Source organism: Hyperolius riggenbachi, chromosome 10 (genome assembly GCF_040937935.1).
Source record: "Hyperolius riggenbachi isolate aHypRig1 chromosome 10, aHypRig1.pri, whole genome shotgun sequence".
Taxonomy (NCBI): Eukaryota; Metazoa; Chordata; class Amphibia; order Anura; family Hyperoliidae; genus Hyperolius; species Hyperolius riggenbachi.
The window spans coordinates 18,417,656-18,438,466 of record NC_090655.1 but is presented as its reverse complement, the minus strand read 5'-3'; the positions used below and the strand labels follow the sequence as shown (position 1 = coordinate 18,438,466).

The 20,811-nt window shown below is 44.1% G+C and overlaps 1 protein-coding gene across 1 annotated transcript in view; it reads right to left on the bottom strand.

Annotated features, from left to right (window-relative positions):
• The window catches only part of MGMT (O-6-methylguanine-DNA methyltransferase), a 648,626-nt gene that overhangs the window by 194,333 nt on the left and 433,482 nt on the right, over positions 1-20,811 (bottom strand). The window contains exon 4 of the mRNA XM_068255130.1: positions 6,829-6,989. Coding sequence (XP_068111231.1) covers positions 6,829-6,989 — 161 coding nt within the window. The remainder of the gene's footprint in view (positions 1-6,828; positions 6,990-20,811) is intronic.

Genomic DNA, 20,811 nt, shown 5'->3' with positions numbered 1-20,811 from the left:
CATCCCTGGTTTTTGAGTACTCCTTCTTTAGTTATTATTTCCTTTGCCTGAAATACTACACTATATTGGGCTCCAGCTCTTCTTTTGTGTTTTTTCTGTTTGCTTCAAGGTCCCTTGATATATACCCCCCCCGGTGTGTACAACGCCATTCAAATGACATTGATATACAGCATGCTTCCATGTCGTGCGTAATATTGCTTCCACTTGCCTAAGCAGCATTTAAAGGGATCCAGAGCAGTGGCGCGGAGTATGCTTGTAAGCATACCCACGTCCATATAGGGCAGAGTATACACACACGGCCCCTCTGTTAAATCCTGTGCGTCCCGTTATGCCCGCTCTCTATAGCATTGAAATGGCGACTCCTACAAAAAGTCACGCTGTGACCCTGACAATGACGTCCATGGGTCCTTACAGCGCATGTGCAGGCTCTGTGTTCTCTAATTTACTCCTCCCCTATGCCGCGCATCATAGTTCCGTGCACTAAACTGTGACGTCTGGCAGAGGGGAGGAATAAATTAGGAGGCGGAGCCTGCACATGCGCTGTAAGGACCCGCGGACGTCATTGTCAGGGTCACAGCACGACTTTCTGTAGGAGTTGTTATTTCAATGCTATGGAAAGCGGGCATATTGGGACGCACAGGGTGAGTGTATACTCTTCCCTAGATAGACGTGGGTATGCTTAAAAGCATACCCAGCACCACTGCTCTGGATCCCTTTAAATGAGATGTTTGGAGTATCGGTGTCAGGGATATAATCAGTTGTTCGGGGATAGACGTCATCTGCCTCAGCCAATGAACTCCAGCCATCAAAGTCTGTAAGCTCTGGCTTGAACCTACCACCGTACTCTGTGAATATTGTAAAGACAACGGTGCACATAAAATATTCCGTCATCCGCGCACGCCTATGGCTGCTCTGAAGAGACAAAGGAGCGGCAGAAAAGTGGTTTCGGATAACGGTTATGTGTGCCTTGGAGATACATTGCAACAATAAGCTGGGACTCCTATTGGCAAAGTGACAATCGATGCAGAATTAACAGCGAGATTACACTTACCGCAGTAATGACTTTGCTGAAACAAAACCTTCCCAATAGACAAATGTTGGTAAAGGACCTTTGAAAGGTCATCAAAACTGAAGAGCATAAAGCCCAGTTCATATTAGAGATAAAAAAAAAAACGTCCATTCAGCGGAGCTAATCAGACCAGATCCTAACGGAGGTGAACAGATCCTATGTTAATCAATAGCATCCATTCACGCAGCTTCATTCAAACGGATCTACAGGTAGAACCCGACTTACAAACGACCCACCGTTACGAATGGAATAAAAATGGGAACAAGTCAAAAAGAAAAAAATTCAAACAGACCTTAGAGTTTTTGAGAAAATAAATTTCAAAACAATTCAAAGAAGAATGTTCTTAAACTCTTTAAGATGACATTTTTCTGTGGCACACTACACTATATAGAGCATATATATCAAACTCCGGCCCACAGGCCAAGTCTGGCCCTCAGAGCCATTAAATTTGGCCCTCAAGTGCTTTCCCCACTTTTCATTATGTTTGGCCCACTCTAAACTACCAAGGAAACAACATTGGAGCTGAAGCCCTAGAACACCAGGAAAGATTTATGGGGAAGGGGGGGGGGGAGAGAGCACAACTGTATTGGGGAGGGCGGGGGCCTCTAGACGCCAGGGAACTGTATAGGGGAGGGAGAAGGTCACTAAACACTAGGATTCTATATAGAGGAGGGAAGAGGGCATTAGACACCTGTGAACTTTATAAGGGAGGGAGGGGACCACTAGACATTGAGGTTGGCCCGCGACTTGGTCCCAGTGTACAATTTTGGCCCACTTTGTATTTGAGGTTGACACCTGATATAGAGAGTTCCAAGTTCTGCATACACATTTTACAGCAAACCTTAGATCCAGCCTTGGATAAAGGGGGACAGAAGAAGGCACAAAGTGGGACAGGTATCAGAGGTGGTACAGAGGGACGCAGTAAAGACACAGAGGGAAAGGGACAGAGGTGACACAGTGGGGGGCATAGATGAAACAGAGGGGGACAATGAAGACACAGGGGAACAGAGATGACACGGGGGGGGGGGGGGGGGATTAGAGGCACAGGGGGGTACAGAGAAAGTACAGGGGACAGAGATGGCACAGTGTTCCAACTTAAAGTGGACCCAAATTAAAAATAAAAGATTTCAGAAATAAAATCTATTTTCTAACTTATAATGATAAATAGCAGCCTTTTTTCAGCTGCATGTTGACAAATATAAAATATTTTAAATGTATTGGAGGAACCCCTCCCCCTTCCTTTCATATTCCCGGGCCAGAATCCGGCAGACTGGTGGAGGTGTCCTGCAAAGAAGGAATTGCTAATGGCTGCCACCTGTATAACCCTAGTTATGGAAAGAGAAGGGTGAAAAGCATGCACTGAAATGCTCAGAGGCTTGAAGGAGTGTTTATTTATCTTTGTATGTGTCGGAGTGGTGCAACTAAATAGTATGAATTAAAAAAATGTTTGGTTTGGGTCCGCTTTAAGAACAGATTCAGATTAAGAACGAGCCTACAGTCCCTATCTCGTTTGCTAACCTTTATACAGCATGTTCCGCCGAACGGACCACATGTTTGGGGAGGCTGCGATAAACCTGGAGCGACGGACACAAAAAAAGGAGCAGCACAGACAGCCTCCCAAAAATGTTCTCACCAAGTGCCGCCAACTACCAGGGAGATTCCCCACAAAACCTCCTCCCTGATCCAGACAAAAACCCACAAAGTAGGTAAGAGCACTTCCAAGCACAGCCTGCCTTATAAATGGTCTGCAGAAGCCCGTCAGCAATTTGTCGTAGATGACATCACCGAACGCAGGCAAACGCCGATAGGAGATCACAGAGCCCAGGACGTCCCTTACCTGCTCGCGTACTTCAGCTGATATGCCGCCATAATTGCATGAGAGTACTTATAATTAAGTTACAGTTCACTTTTCAAGCGTTTTGTTTAACCTGCGGCATATATTAACTGGTAAACGGTATTGCCAGTAATGACAGTAAACTGAACAGTGGCCACCTGATAAACTGCCTAATGTGATGTGACTCTAACCAACTGTGTTTACAAAGCGGTCTAATTGTCCATTAGTGAGGCTCGTATGTTATATTCAGAACAAAGAACAGACAGGTTTAACTCATTTCCTCAGCTCACAATTCATTCGCTGCATATTTACTGATTACAAGAATCAAGGAGAGGCATTTAACAAACACGACAAACACAGGCCTATTCACTGACCTCTAAACGACAACTGCTGCTATATTTATTTCTTTTTAAACAATACCAGTTGCCTGGCTGTCCTGCTGATCCATTTGGCCGCATATGCTTGTTCAGGGTCTATGGCTGAAAGTATTAGAGGCAGAGGATCAGCAGGGCTGCCAGGCAACTGGTATTGCTTAAAAGGAAATAAATATGGCAGCCTCCATAGCCCTCTTGGTACAATTGTTGTTTAAAGGACATCCAAGGTGAAAATAAACTGATGAGAAAAACAATTGTATGTATCATCCTTATCCTAAAAAATGGCTTTTTAGCTATTGTACGGTTTTATTTTATATTTGGATCTAGTTTTTACGTTTTCACTGTTTTATGGTCTCTGCTCAATGACACCTTCATTGAAGTATGCCAGAGCTAAAACCTATGAATTATTAACCCTTTTTATCGCTTTTCTGCTTTCAGAAGCCATTTACTGACGGGAAAGTGTTTTATGGCTGTAATTACTTATCATTGAGGGCTGTGCTCATGTCTGACCCAGTCCGACCCGGTCAGAAACTGTCACTTGCACACCTGATGTTTAACTCTTTCAGACAGAGAAAGAAAAAAAAAAAGAACACAGCCTAGTTATTTGTGTGCTTGGCACTGTAAATTCAAGGGCTGTGGAGTCGGAGAGTCGGAATAAGACCAATTTTGGGTACCCGGAGTCGGAGATTTCATAAACTGAGGAGTCTAAATCGGGAGCCGGATGATTTTTATACGAAATCCACTGCCCTGGTGAGTATTAGGTACCTGGAGTCGGAGTTAGTGGTTTCATAAACTGAGGAGTCAGAGTTGAAATATTTTTGTACTGACTCCACAGCCCTGGTAAATACACATGTCTATCTCATCATGTCACAGGTCACCTCGGTTGTTCTTCAAAGGGAACCTGTACTGAGGAAGAAAGAAAAGTAATTCAGGCTCCCCAGATCAACCTCAAGCCCACCGCTCTGAGCATCTGAAGAGCTTGTTGGATATATTCATGCAGCTGCTCTTCCATCCCTGTGCTTCTGTCTGTGTATGAGCAGACGTACTGCACATGCGCGACCAGGGCCGTTTCTAGTGTTTTTGCCACCCCATGCAAGAGGTCGTGTCACCACCTCATATCCCCCACACAAACCCCCACCCAAAAAACAAAATAACAACACACACACTAGAAAATAAAAACCATGTGCCATATAAGGAGGCACAGAGAGTCCCTGAGATACAAACAACCCGCCTATCCTGACGCATTTCGAGGCAACACCCCCTTCCTGCACTACCCCAGCCCATTGTGTAAATGCAGAACATAGCGCAGCAGAAGCTGTGCTCTCACCTTATTCAGGAGCAGTATGGGTCCTTTTTCACACAAAAAATGCAATCCTTTGTATTGTCCACTCTCACAATTCCACAGTGTTTGCATTTGCAATTTGTGGCAGGGGTAAAAAAAAAAAAAAAAACATGGAAAATTTAAAAAAAAATGTCTAAGTCACGATAAATTTCCGGAGCTCCTATGCAAAGTATAGTAGCTCAATTGCACGGGAAATGCTGCAGGACAGCAACAGCGCTCAGGAAAAAATTGCATCACGAATGCATTGCACTAATGGGAAGTTTGCAGCAGGTTCCATTCTTTTTACTGTACCTAGAGTTTTGCAATCCGCACTGATTGTGGAAAGACGGCCCAAGCTGTGTTAGCCACACCCCTTTTCCTTAGCCCAACCTCTTCCTGCTTTCAGAGTCTTGCATTGGACTCATCATGGTCATGGGCAACCCAGCAACCCACAAGCCAACAGTTCTGTTTGAGAGTTAAAGAGGAACTGTAGTGAAAACAACAATGTATGAAATTGTTTTTTTTTTTTTTTTTTACAATATTCATTTATACTGTAAATTATTTAGTCAATGTTTTTCCATTGTAAAATCTTTTCTCTTCCTGATTTATATTCTGAAATTTAACACAGGTGGTGATATCTTTAGTTCTGCCAGGTGATCTGTACGGAATGTTCATTACTGAGAATTCTATGCACAGAGGACTTGCTTGGTAGTTGAAAACATCTGTTATTTACCACAATGCAAAGTGCTTCACAGACTGCAAACTGGTCAGGACTATGGTCATGACATCACACTGTGGGAGGGGTTTTACCACAATATCAGACATACAGATCCCTATGATGAACTATTCAAGAAAAAGTAAAGATTTCTAGTGGGGAAGGGAGTATCAGCTACCGATTGGACTGAAGTTCAAATCTTGGTTAAAGAGGAACTTCAGCCTAAACAAGCATACTAGTTACATTAGTTATGTTAATTAAAATAGATAGGTACTATAATCTTTTACCCACCCTGTTTTAAAAGAACAATAAAGTGTTTGTGATTTCATGAGGGCAGCCATCTTTTTGGTTGAAAGGAGGCGACAGGGAGCATGAGACACACTTCCAACTGTCCCGTGTCCTGATCACCCCTCCCAGCTGCTAGGCAATGATTGAGAACAACATCATCAGAAATCCCAGCATTCTTTGCACAGCATCAGGGGAAAAATGCCCGGGCAGATTTCTTTGATGGGGCAGAGCTTAGCTTCTGAGCAGCTGAAAATGAAGCTTGGGTAAGGAAAGTTTTGGAAGTTCTGATGCTGTGAAATGGTTAAAGAAACACCAAGCCTGTTCAGTGCTGCTGATTAGATTTTTAGTCTGGAGGTTCACTTTAAAGTTCCTCCTTAAAGTGAACTTCCAGACTAAAAATCTACTCAGCAGAACTGAAAAGCCTTGGTGTTTCTTTAACAGTTTCACAGCATCAGAACTTTGTTTTTCTTACCAAAGTATCATTTTTAGCTGCATTTTTAGCTAAGCTCCGCCCCATCAAAGAAAACTGCCCGGGCTTTTTTTCCCTGATGCTGTGCAAAGCATGATGGGATTTCCTATGTTGTTATTCATGTTGCCTAGCAACTGGGAGGGGTGATCAGCACACAGGACAGTTGGAACTGTGTCTCGTGCTCCCTGTCAGCTCCTTTCAACCAAAAAGATGGCTGCCCCCATGAAATCAAACATTTGCATGTTCTTTTAAAACAGGGTGGGTAAGCGATTATATTACCTATTTTAATTAACATAACTAATGTAACTGAATGACAGTGTTTGTTTAGGCTGAAGTTCCTCTTTAATGGGGTGTGGCCAACCACAGGAGGCCCAGGACTTTGTGCCTTGCCTCGGAGCAGTGGGGGCTGAACGGTGCACTCAGGAACCTGTTCTGTATCTGCATGGGAACAATGAGGCTCTTCATAAACAGATGCATTGACACAATTTCATGTTATCTACATTTCTTTCTCTTTTTTTTGGACAGCTGGAGTCAAAAGTTGAGCTGCTTTACTTCATCACCTCCAGCCAAGAATTATGATAGCTCGTGCCAAAACCAATACAAGCCCTGGGAAGAGATAGACGTTACCAAGCCCCCCTCGTAACGACATCACACTGAGCACTCACTTGTGCTGCGGCCGTGGAAGACCGACCACGCTGGAGCTGGGTTGTCGAGTGAGCAGACAAAGCACTGACAGCGATATCACAGAGCACACGTACCTTTCTGGAGGAGCGGGTGATGGAAGGGCGGGACCGGGAGCTGCTCGGTCAGCTCGGGCTCGCAGAAGTAGGCTCGCAGCCAGGCCTCGCACTGTTTCAGCGGCGCAGTCATTTCCTGCGGGCTCTCGCATACCTTGAATAACGCGGAGGCCTCCTCGCTCCTGCAAACGACAGAACATTAATGTGTTTTCCTTCCATCCATGTTACTTTCCTGCAATAAATTAGCAAGTCAAACAAGCCCAATTCAATGAGAAACATGCAGCCGCTCTCCAGAAACACGCCAATTGAAAAGATTGCTTGTAATAGAAGGAAGTTATTGGCTACTAATGATTTTTTTTTCTTTTCACAATAGCGCAAAGGGAGGAAAACCATCAAAAGTACATATAACAAACGCAGAAATTAGAGGAATTATTATTATAAAATATTAACGCACGGACATCTTCTGCAGCACATTACAGAGCACATAGTCATGTCACTGACTGTCCTCAGAGGAGCTCACAGTCCAATCCTACTATAGTCATAGTCTAATGCCCTGCCATATTCTTCTTCTTATTATTATTATATATTTATTTATATAGCACTGCCATATTCTGCAGCACTTTACAGAGTACATAGCCATGTCACTGACTGTCCTCGCTAGGCCCTCCTACTAATCGGGCCGTGCTCCTCCTCTGGTACAAGAAGAACCCTGCTGGAGCCACGCAGGAGTGGCTGTACTTGCGTAGGCGCAGCCCTTATAAGATAGATGCTTGTCAGTAACCCTGGGAGGGTCTGCTAGCAGCAACAAGGGATCAGGTGAACAGGCAACTTTTTACAAATTAGGGCACTGCAGCTTAAAGAGCTCACTGCAGAGCCATACAAATCAGCACACAAGTGATTCCACCCCACCCCCTTTTTTCTGCCCACCAACAGAGCTGTCTGTTGGTGGGCTCTAATCCCTGCTGGCATTTTTGTTTATTTTTTATTAAATTTCCCTACTTTTTTCCTCTCCCTCCCCCCGCCAGCCAATGCCAGCGATCGGCTGTCATAGGCATCAGCCTATGGGAGCGATCACTCTTGTGCCTCCCCAGGGGACAGCCAAGTGACACGACTGTCTCTAGTACAGGGCGGCCTTAGATCGCAGCACTGTACAGTTTAAATAGACGGCGGTTTAATCCTCTAACACAGTCTCATTTACAATACATGTAACACATACAACTGCTCAGTGCAACAGCCAAATCAGTCTGCTAACAGGTGATGGTGTTGGTGGCGTTGGGGTATGTGTGTGGGGGGGGGGGGGGGGGGGGGCAGACAACATCTTTGTATTGATTCCTTCCAAGGTTTGCTCCTTTAAAGAAAAAAATAAACAAAATGCTAAAAATCACTCATGAGGAGATGGACTACTCCGAAACTAGTGCAAAACCTGTCAGATTTCTACTACCTACTGTAAGTGATAGCAACATAGGAGAAAAGTAATGTATAGTGTATTTAACTCGAAACGTACTTCTTTTGTATTTGTTTAAATGTATTTTACATTTTAAAATTTTTCGCAGTAATGGTCCTTTAATTTGCAGGATTTCCCCACAATTCTTCCCCTACGACTTCATCTGATACTGAGTTTTCTGACTGCGTTTGCCCGGACAGAAGCGCAAGGTCCGCAGAGGCTCTGGTTTTGGCCGCGTTGCCACCGGGAGAGAGAACATCCAGCATCGTTAACATATTTAATTGGACGCTTCAACAGAGCCTTGTGTCCCAAAACGCTTCTGCTACGACAGACTCGCAAATACAGTTGGCCTTTAAAATGATATAGTGGGCATTAACAGACTGGCCCGCTCTGACCTCGCAGTGACTCGCGCACACATACTCTGGCTTCTCCAAGAGATCCAGGCTGGAGGAAATCAATACGCAGGAATTCTTATCATCCAGCATATCATGTTTCCTTGTACAATAATTAGACAATGAGTTCCGTCTCCCCCGCAGTCCCTGCTTCAGGCTAGCAGAAAACATTGTTCTATCTACGTACCGTACATGCTCAGAAAACGTAATGCGTCAGTCAACAGAAAACAGCCGTCTGATTGGTGGGCTGACATTTCCGCCGCCCACTTGCACAGCATGAACCTCCCAGCAGAGCTGGCCAATTAGACGCTCTAAATTCCAGCATGTATGCAAAATGTTATTGGAGGGTTTCAGTGATCCTTGTAGTGACCTTGTACTCAAGAATACCTGGGAAAACAGAGAGACCAGGAGCCCAATGGTGTAGTATCATTAATAAATGGGAAGCTTTAAAGGACACCAGAGGTGAAAATAAACTAATGAAATAAACAATTGTATCGATCTTCCTGCTCCTAAAAATGACTTTTTAACATATTCCACAGTTTTATTTTATGTTTAAATCGACTTTTTAAGTTTTAACTGTTGTATTGATTTTGCTCAATGACACATTCATCATTCATTGAAGTATGCCAGAGCTAAAATCTAGGAACTATTGACCCCTTTTATCTCTTTTCTGCTCTCAGAAGCCATTTTCTGCTAGGAAAGTGTTTTATAGTTGGCATTTCTTATCAGTGAGGGTCACACTGTAGTCACTTCCTGTCTGAGTCAGGACTGAGTCAGCCATTTAAATACCTGAAATTTAACTCTTTCAGGCAGAGAAAGAAAAAAAAAGGAACACCGCATAGTTATTTGTGTGCTAGACACTGAACATACACATGTCTATCTCATCATGTCACCTTGGGTATCCTTTAAGTATATACAGAGCTCCTTACAAAAGTGGGTTGCAGGTCCCTGCATCCACCGTATAAGCCAGCTGGAAATTAACTGTCCCTGCTCGGTTTTCCAGGTCCTGAAGGAAACTGGATGGTCGCTCTCCAGGGTTTGTCATTTTTAGGGGGAAACAAATTATTACCTCTAAATTAGGTTTATCTGGATACTCATAAGAATAGAGGAGCCCAAATGTGAAAATATATATAAACTTCTAATAGTTAAAATAAGAATAAGAGGTAATCTCTTACCTTTCCTGATGACAAAAACACCTGTAGTCCTAGAAAAGTATTTATTCAAAACACAAAATTGACAACGCATTTCATGGGTCCGACTCCGCTTCCTTGGGTCACTACACAGTGCCTTGCAACAAGGTGAATAAGATATGATCAGCACCCATATCTTATTCACCTTGCTGCAAGGCACTGTGTATATACCCGAGGAAGCGGGGTGGTACCCATGAAACGCCTTGTCTATTTTGTGTTTTGAATAAATAATTTTCTAGTACTACTGGTGTTTTTGTCGCCTCCATCCTTACATGTATTCAAAATGTATCTAGCTTGAAACTGGGCCAATCACAGGAACTAAATTTAAAGTGCATTTGAAATACATTTGACTGGCCGAAGTCAAAGCTTCTTACAAACTGCATTACATGCAAAAGCTGGAAACGTTAGCATCTCATTGCCAGGTGTACATGTCTGCTCTACCCCCCCCCCCCCTCCCCCCTAGCTAACTCCTGATGGGGCCCCCGAGTCTGGGTACACGGGCCAAGACAACTTCTCCACCCCATAAATGTGATTTGATAATAAAAATGTACCGTGTGTACAGAATATATTGAATTAAAAAAGAAATCCAAACACTCCGAAACCCACGTTAGCATACTCACTGGCGCAGGATTTGGTGAGCTAGACCTTCGTGAACAACAAGTACGAGATCTGTAAGCTTCAGTTGAGTGCCTAAAAGCCAGTTGCAGTGGCGTAACAATCGGAGCTGCAGACCCTGCACCCGCGGCGAGAGCATGGCCACCTATGGTGGGGAGGGGAGCCACTCCCCTCCTTCTCACCTCTGGCTCTCCCCTCAGCATTTAGAGGTGGCAGCAGCAGGTAGGAACACAGGCATATCTCTTTGCGCTCCACCACTGCAGGTTACGCTCTCTAAACATCTGACACTACTTCCTGTTTATCAGGAAGTAGCGTGTGGCACTTAGTGATCGGACCGCCGCGGTGAAACACAGAGGTATGCCTGTGTTCCTGCCTGCTGCTGTCACCTATAAATGCTGAGGGGAGAGCCAGAGGTGAGAAGGCGGAGAGTGGCTCCCCTCCCCACCGTAGGTGGCCATGCTCTTGCCGCGGGTGCAGGGTCTGCAGCTCCTATTGTTACGCCACTGCAACTGGCTTTTAGGCACTCAACCGAAGCTTACAGATCTCGTCCTTGTTCACGAAGGTCTAGCTCACCAAATCCTGCGCCAGTGAGTATGTTAACTGGAGGGGGAGCGCTGAGGGGAGAGCCAGAGGTGAGGGAGGGGGTGGAGTAGTCCCCCTCCCCGCCTATGTAGGTGCCCATGCTCTCCCCTCCTACTGCGACCCCTTCTGCCCCCCAAAATGGACCTAAGCGCACACCTTGATATGCATCAGTTTGAACCTGTAGAGGTCTATGTCTTATGCGTGGATTTTTGCAATAAAGACAACCAGCTTTTATACACTCAACTGAAGCTTGCAGATCCCTTCCTTGTTGTGTACAGAAAATAGGCATTGGGTGTAAAATCACACAAAACCTTAAAAGGGGGATGAGTCTTGTTTAAAGACCACCAATGACGACACCCTGCCAAAGGCTTCCTTAGCCATAGCATTTGCTACAGTTACTGTCCTTTGTTGACACTTGCACAACACCTTAAAGTAGACCTGAACTCTTGCACAAAACGGAAGGAAACCTAGAGAAATGCACCCTGTATGTATTTAGAGAGTTTAGCCTGTCTAATTCCCCCTCATCTGTGACTAATTACCACCGCAATATGATCTCTCAGTTGTTACAGCTCAGGAATCTCCTCTGCCACGGCGAAGCAGCTAATATGTAAGTACAGAATGATATGTCTGCTTCCCTGAAAGCAGGAATCTGAGACACTGACGATTTATTGCAGGATATGATTTTTATCAGCTGTAACAAAAATGTTTTTTTATGTAAAGGTTATTATGCTGTTGCTTATCTTTTAGAGCAGAGAGGAACTTCTGAGTTCAGGTCCGCTTTAAACTTTTCAGTTGGTTATTCCCAAATCCTCTACCTTCTCCACCCAAACCTGCTGCTACGACAAGGTCAAGTGGATTGGAGAGCATTGAAGCCAGGCAGAAATATAGACACCTACTGTGGGGTCCTTCCAGGCCACCACTACCGCTGCACACCTTTCAGAGCAGAGATTGATATTCTTACAAGTCCCTATTTGTGTTTGGTTCTCTTTAATGCCGTTTCCAAGTTTATCACTTACCGATGCTGAAGTTTTCTAGTTTTCTTTAGATGTAGCAAAATAACCAACTGCCGGGTTCAGAAAATATGAAATCACCACCAGCATCTTCTCAATCAAAACAAGATACTGTACTCCCCTCCGAACAAAACAAGCAGCACTCCTGAACATTAAATATTAGCTGCAGAGACACTCCTGGCACCCGCCCAGCACAACACAAATTAGCAGCCAAAGTAACCACAGGAAACATACACCTTTAGGCAGGAATCTGGGCCTGCATTTTTGCTTAATGTACTATTTCATGATGGGAAGCAAAATTGATTCCTCGCAAAACAATTAGTTGCAATGTACCTCAAAGAGAGCAGCGAGTCTGGCACCCTTTCAATGACAACACTCCTGCCCCCCTTCCCAGTTCCCCGTCTTTTTGGAACAGCTCTACAGAACTCATCTTGTGCTGAAAATTACAGTGTATCCAGCACCTGTACGCTGTACAGACTACTCTATAGATGATCCAACAAGCGGGAGGGTGCAGTCTGTCAGTTCATTAAGACGCACAGGCATCACTAAAGTAAGTGTTAAACTCTGACGCTGGGTGGAGGACCACTAAGAGCATAACATTACTCCAACAGCATCTGCTACAGCCATGAGGTCATCAATAGGAGGTATTAGGAGTCTCCTTCCATAGACTTGGTGGTGGTTACAAAGATGCTTTTATTAAGAGCTGGTCAGAGCAGGTCAAAATATCGCACAGAACAATTGTCTCCATAGAGTGGAAGGGGAAACTGCGGTACAGATTGCAGCCAATGCCGGACATCTGAAAGTAAGTTCAAGCCATTCAAAGACAGCAGCACGGTGGTGTAATGGTTATGGTTGGAGCGCTAGGTCCCCAGTTCAAATACCATCCAGAGCACTATCTGCATGGAGTTTGTACATTCTCACCATGTCTGTGTGGGTTTCCTCCAGGCACTTCGGTTTTCTATATATATATCCACTATCAGATAGCGCTTCCGAATGGATTTTAGATCAGGTAATCACTGTCACCTCCACTCACCAACAGCGGTGGGCCAGGATTACAGTGGTCATTTATCACTTTTGGGGCATTAGCAGGCTCCCCACACCTCGGGGCAATTGTCTCCTCATGTGTCCACTTCACCTTGTGCTTTATCACCACAAGCACATTGATCCAGAAATATACCTCAATAGCAAATACAAAACCTTCATTGCGCAGCAAACTGAAAACCAAAGATGACTTTATTAAAACATTGCACTCACATGTCCCTGAGGATAATCATAGCCTGCAGAGTTTGCAAAGAACGGGCTCCACTCCGTGCGGTCTCCCGGGCTGACCGCCATGTATGATGTAAGCCAGAGTGCGAGTCTCGCCACCACCACAGCTATGTTCTCCTCTCCTCCACGTGATCCAGCTTCCGGGTATGGCTCCTCCCTACTGGTTTCGTCACAGCGTGACTTATTCAGGGAATGGAGCCATACATCAATGTGGGAGAGTTTATCCCCACGGTCTTTCCCCCCCTTTGGCGTACACTACCATGAAGCGTCGTTCCGGAGCACGGGAGGCCGTGGATACATACAATTCCATCTTTCAAATTTAAAAAGACATTCGTTATCAACAAATTAAAAGAATATCAAGTTAAAAAAAATCCAAGCATGCTATCATCTTCCTATCTTCCATCCTTTATTGTAATCCACTCATCATAAGTTTTACTGTGAAATGGTAGATCGCCCACACACAGCCAATCGGACCAATGTCCAATGGGAGCCAAAGTCATGTTATCACGTGAGCCCTAGACTACGATACATACATAAACATATTACTATATGTCAATACCCCCCCCCCCCTCTCCCCCCAGGGTATTGCGATATTGTAAACTAAGTCCAACTTTGTCCTTTTACTTCCTTGACATAACTGTTGTCAGCATGTGATCATCAAAAACCACTTCAATATTTTAACCACAAGAGTAAGGGCAGATCATTTCTCCTTTACAAAGGATGGACAACAACAACAAAACATTTGTAAAGCGTTTTTCACTCGTAGGACCCCAAGCGCATGAGCTTGTCTTAGATCAGTACATAGTGATGTGTTACAGAGGGAAAAGACATGAGATCATAAATGCCAGACTAAACAGGTAGCTTTTCAGTTTTGATTTAAATGTGTCGAGGGTTGGAGCTGTCTTGATCAAGTTTGGCAAGGCATTCCACAGGGTAATGGCAGCATGACAAAGTTCTGGCTCTTAGGGCCCGTTCAGACTACAAAATGCGGACCGCAACGCATGCGGACCGCAACGCGTACGAACGCACGCATGTCCGCGTTCGTATGCGTTGCGTGGCTGATCCCATCACTGAAAAGTGAATGGGACAGCCGCGCGTTTTTGTAAAATCTGCGTGCAGCATGCGTTCCCGGACCGCACAGGTCCGGAACGCATGCTGTGTGAACATCAGACATTGCACTCTATGCAATGTCTGATGTCGTGCGTTTTGGCCACCTGCACGCGTTTCCAAAACGCGGCTGGAAACGCGTGCAGTGTGAACGGGCCCTAAAGGTTTTTAGTTGGGCTCTGGGGGTGGTCAAGTCATTGGATCTTGGAGAGTGTATCTGCCCATACCCTTCTGTACCTACTGGTGGTCAAAGCTTGTAAATGACTTTTGATAGCAGAGGATAATCTAAGCAGCAGGCATGAAGTCGGGGAAGACCAGGATAAGATCAGATAATGTGAAGTGTCAACATTTTTCCCCCCCTTTCTGTTTCTATATGACACAAGACACTTCGATAAGGAAAAGAGCACCACACGTTTGTACAGATATATAAGGAGCACCTCTCATACCCTCCTAATTACCCCTCAAATTCACATTCGGTTAGTGTTGAAGCAGGCATCTTGCAATAAGGGTTAATTTCCTCTTTTCTGCTTTGATGGGAGATCGCATCTGAATCCCTCTATAGAAATTTACCCGAATTACCCTTTTTTGCTGCATACCGTCCGATATTTTTCCTTGCATGCATCTCGAACAGCAACCTATTGATTTTACTAGGCTGCATTTCCCCGTCCAAATTGGCATGCTGGGAAACGCAGCAAATCACCACTAGTAGAGCACTAATGCAATGTCCGGTTCACTCCGTAAGGTCCACCTGCCGCTTGGGCCAATCAAACTGAACAGGAAGTGTACAGTATCTGAGTAGTTGAATTTCAATCTACATACGAATGGCATTAAGACTGCATTCAAGTCAGAATTCTTTGTATGTCAATGGCCAGCCTTAATAACCAGCAGGCCATTTCTGGGTCTTATATTTTGGAATGAAGGTAATATGGTACTGCCCTGCATAAACTGTCTGCCCACCCGAATACAGGAAAAGTATAGCCACCGTTGAGCAGTAATACATGGCAAGGCTCCTCCAAAGCTCGATTTGAGCCTTGACCTCCTTACGTTTCCTGTCCCCGCCATCTCTATTGATTTCCGAGGCTTCTCTGGAGGTTTTTTAACATTTAGGTTTTTACGGGAACAGTATGCTAGCCTATTGCCCAACCCCCAGACTTGGAGGACCAGGATATCCTATTTAGTCTGTAACATCACCTTTGACCTGTCTGGCTAGAAAGACCCCACCAGTAGTTAGGCTATTGCCGGCACAGCTCTCAGTATCACTTGTTCGCGTAAGCCCCACCACTGCAAGAGAGCAAGGATATCTTTGGTGGCGAGGCTATAGCATGAAATTCTGCTTTCTCAGAATCAGAATGTATTTATTCACCAAGTATGCCGACTGGCATAACCAGAATGAGTTGTGGTACACATGGCAATGGCAGTAGTACATGAGACATAGACAGACAAGGGCATGAGACATATTTACATGGCATAGAGAATGAACATTGTTGGGTATGCAGTGGGACTCGGAAGTTCACAGTGGGGCTAAGACGTTTGCAGTGGGCTGCCGGCGGGACTTATGCCGTCAGGGACTGGATAGCCTCAGAAGGGCATGCCCGTCGGGGGGGGGGGAAGGGGGGGGGGGGGTCACTGGAGTTCAGAAGGAGGACTGCCTGGGGGAAGAAGGTACACCTGCCCCTGGTTGTGCTGGAGTGGATGGACCTGTAACGGAAGCCTGATAGGAGGAGCTCAAAGAAGCGACTGCCTGGGTGAGAGGGGTCTTACGAGGTCATAGTGGGCCTCATCTCCGTTCGGGCAGTGTGGAGAAGGTCTAGTGGCTGAAGGGGCATTCCTATGATCTTTTCCACAGTTCTGATTATTCTCTGAAGATCATAATTGTCACTGGTGGTTGGCCCTGCGTACCAGACAATGACAAATGAGCAGAGCTAGTTATCAGGCTTGCAGTCACTGCCATGTATCCCCATTTCTTATTATTCTCTGCCTCAAACACAATATGGGAATGATAGCTGAGTGAGTTGTGCGCCCCCTCCTACACTGCGCTCTGGCCCGACCCCGATAGTAGCGGTATAAAAATGGATGAGCTCCCGGGGGATTCCAAATTTCTTCCACTGGCGTAGGAAGAAAAGCCTCAGCCGGCCGTTCTTCTGAATTTTAGTGGTGTTTTGCCCCCATCTTAGATCACTAGCTATGCGAGACTTGTCAAATTCCCCCAATTCCCTTGCCATCCACTTGATAATTAAAAGATAAAGTGAAGAAAAAAACATTTTTAAAGAGCCATATTTACAATATAATGAGAACGGATTAGGCTAAGGAATACTAGGCTGCCAGCGAAAGGCTTATAAGTCACACCGTGGCACAGTCACAAAGAATCTGGTCTGCGGGACATAACTTGGTAATGCAGAACATGGCTTACAACAAAATTCTATTACCCACTAAATATGAATTTCCATGCTTTAATATGTTGGCATAAGTATACTCATTGGCTCAACAGCCTCAACGCCGCCCAGGGAGAAATGATGCCGACTGGATGTCACAATAAGTCACATTTATTGCTATAGTTTTATGACCACTGAATATGCCCATAATAACGTAGGCGAACGGGTATGTTTTTCTTGGTGAAGTCACGTTGTGTTTATACATGTTAAAAAAAAAAAATGAAACACTTGCAAAAAGTATGAATAAAAAAAAAAGACCAGTTGATGTGAACATTCTGTTATAGAATTACAACTTAATATTGTATGACGGAAACCCCATCGAAAGAGAAGTTGAGCGCTACCTTTAATGTTGTCTGCAATTTTACATCCATTGAGCCAACCATTGCTGTCACTAGGGTTGATGCACAAAGCTTCCTTATGGTATTTTTCACCTTAAAGATGGACGTTTATCAAGAGATTTAGTGGCTGATTGAGTGAGAGACAGATCCTTCTCTGATCAAATCTGATCAGAGAGAGATCTGATAGCTGCCCATACACCGCAGGCCGATTCCTTATATATTTCAGCGTGAAATATTTTGGGAATCAGCCTTGTGACGCCACCTTGACCCAAATGTGTTATGGGCCCTCCGATGGCCATGCATTAAGATACTTTACCTGTCCACTGTCCGCCATACTTCTTCCACACTAGCGCCCCACATGGCTGCTGGTTTTATAGCACCCGGGGTGCGTGTATTTGAGGGGACCTATTTGAGGCTGGATAGTGTACTAGTTAAAGAGAATCTGTATTGTACTGTAAAATTCTTACAATAAAAAGCATACCATTCTATTCATGATGTTCTCCTGGGCCCTCTGTGCTGTTTCTGCCTCTCCCTGCTGCAATCCTGGCTTGTAATTGCCAGTTTTATGCAGTGTTTACAAACAAAAGACATAGCAAGTGATACGCTGAGAGTAGCTCAGTGTGTGACTCATACAGAGTGTGCAGGGGGCCTGGAGAGGGTGTGTATAGCTTCTAACCAATTACAAGCAGCACAGCACATTCCAGCCTGACTGCCTGAGCCCGAAAGACCCGACAGAGGAGAGAAGATTAGATCATATAACAGAGATAATACAGCCACTGTGCAACTAGGAAACGCTGCAGTAAGACAGAGCACATTAGAACAGCTATAGGAACTTGTAGGATAAAAGAAATAAGGCTCAAAATTTTGTTACAGAGTCTCTTTAAGGGCACCACCTTTGACATGGGCGACCAGGGTTTGAATCCTGGCTAGGGTCAGTACCTATAATCAATTACAAGGATAGAAAAACAGAAAGATTGTCAGGAGAACAGCAATATTTGTAATAAACTTTCTATTATTCAAAAAGTTTCTCCACTTACATTAATATGTCTATGGATGGATTGATGGATTACATAATTTTTGTACACTTTCTGAATATTAAAGAAAAAGAAAGTTAATCACGAATAATGCTGGTCTCCTGACAATTTTTCCATTTTTATATCCTTGTAATTGATTATGGTCTGCTTTGGTGTGGTGGGACACCGTAAAGGATTGTTCTTTTGACCTCCCAATTGAAGTAATTATAGGGTCAGTACCTATTCAGTGAGAAGTCCTTGGGTAAGACTCCCTAACACTGCAGGGTGGCCTCTTGAGCGCTTCGAGTTAAACAGGAGAAAAACGCTGTACCAATGTTAGGATTAGAATAAGACAGTGGGTATCGCGAAATTACGTTTGCCTTGCATGCAACCGTTTGTAAGCGTAGTTACATAACGTAATTTCGCGATAGTTCATATTTCTGTAAGCGTTAATTTTCGCGTAGTTTTCGCGTTACGGAATGCTGAGTTGTTTTCGAGACAAGTTGTACTGTCTACATGTGCTATTTCGCATATAAAATTCGCCATGTAGTGATAATTCGCATCAAAATTCGCCATGCAGACTAAAACGCGAAAAAAATAAGCTAAATTTCGCGAAAATTAAGCGAACCCTTTGGCGAAAATTCGCGAGCAACCCTGTTAACAAGTAATTACGAAATTCGCAAAATTACGAAGAAATGCGAAATTACGTCATGGTTTAACGCGAAATTACGGTATGAACGAAACGCGAAATTACGCGTTGAAAATTACGCTTACGGTATTTTCAATTACGATTTTAATGGCAATTACGCGACCATAATTTCACATTGTAATAGCAAATTTCGCATGCGTAATTATAGTAACGCGAAATTTCGAAAATTTCGGCTCAAATCTACAGAGGTGCAAGAAGGGGATGGGGAACAGCTTGTTAATAATTACTACAATTCCAAGTATCTATAGAAGTGATTATTATGAGCACAGGACCCAAGGGCCCCGATGCGGTCGCAACCTCTGCACCCCCTATTGCTACGCTCCTGGATGTCAATGTACAGTAGTCAGGGCACAAGTGGGTTAGTATAATATATATCAACATATAAATCCAAACACCGAACTTAACCCTTCTATGGAATGGGAAAATTCTCCAAATTGCTTTCTTTACTTCATAAGCTTTTGTACAGCATAGCAAGACCAGCAGAACCTTTCTGGCTATGCTGTACATTAGTTATATGAGAGTAAAGTAAACAATTTGGAGAATTTGAAAGATTGAGTTCGGTCTTTGGATTCATATTGATGGCAAGAGTATTGGTGGCTCGATGAACCTCTTCACCTCACTGAACTTCCTGTGATACACTGACATTAGGCCTGCAGACAAACCTCTACTTACTGTTTAAAGGTTAGTGTTAGTCATGCTGTGGAGGCTAAGGTGATTGTAAAAAATTCTGTTGGTGTTAAAGGACAACTGAAGGTATTTGTAAGCAATACCAGTTGCCTGGCAATATTGCTGATCCGCTGCCTCTAATAATTTTAACCATCGCCCCTGAACAAGCATGCAGCAGATTAGGTGTTTCTGACATTCAGATCTGACAAGCTGCATTCTTGATCCTGAGGTGATTCAGACACTACTGCAGAATCTATAAATCTTTATATTATAGTCTGATACTTCTTTAAATACTGATATAATACTAGATTGACAGTTCAAGCAGCATAAGAGAGAATGCCAGGAGTTGTTGAGGCTCTTCTGTCTCTCATAGTATGAGTGAAGGCAAAAGTTAAGGTATATTTAGAACTATAGACAGAGCCACACAGTAGAGGGAAGCATTCTTATGTTTCCATGGCTTGGTCTTTGATCAATTGGTCAAGGAATATTTAGAATACGTGCTGAAAAACTTTACTTTGATTTCAGCTTTAGCCATTTGAACTGTTGATGCCTTGTTACCATAGATGGCTCTATAGTTCTTCCAGTGCTACCACAAAATGGTGTACAAGTCTGGAGAACAATGGCATTTTCCACTAGGACTAACATTTATGTCCTGGAGGTGTCAACTAGTAAAAACAATGATGGAATGTAATGTGATTTTTGCCCTTTGAGACTAAAACATGACTCTGCATCAACTACTTTAATTTTTGGTAAGACTTTTGCCATGGATTCCCCTCCAGTATGCCACAGTCCAGGTGTTAGGCCCCTTGAAACAACCTTTCTATCGCTTTTTGGGCCAGAATCAGTCCCTGTAAGTTTTAGAATTCACCTGCCCATTAAAGTCTATGGCAGTTCGCCTGTTTGCAAACTTTTATGGGAATTTGCGTTCGAGGTTCATAAACCGAAAATTTGATGTCCGGGCCATCTCTAAAACAAGCTAACTTCACTGCCTAGGCAAATACAAAGCAACTTCACTGCCTAGGCAAATACAAAGCAACTTCACTGCCTAGGCAAATACAAGCTAACTTCACTGCCTAGGCAAATACAAGGCAACTTCACTGCCTAGGCATATACAAGGCAACTTCACTCCCTATGCATATACAAGGCAACTTCACTCCCTAGGCAAATACAAGGCAACTTCACTGCCTAGGCATATACAAGCTAACTTCACTGCCTAGGCATATACAAGGCAACTTCA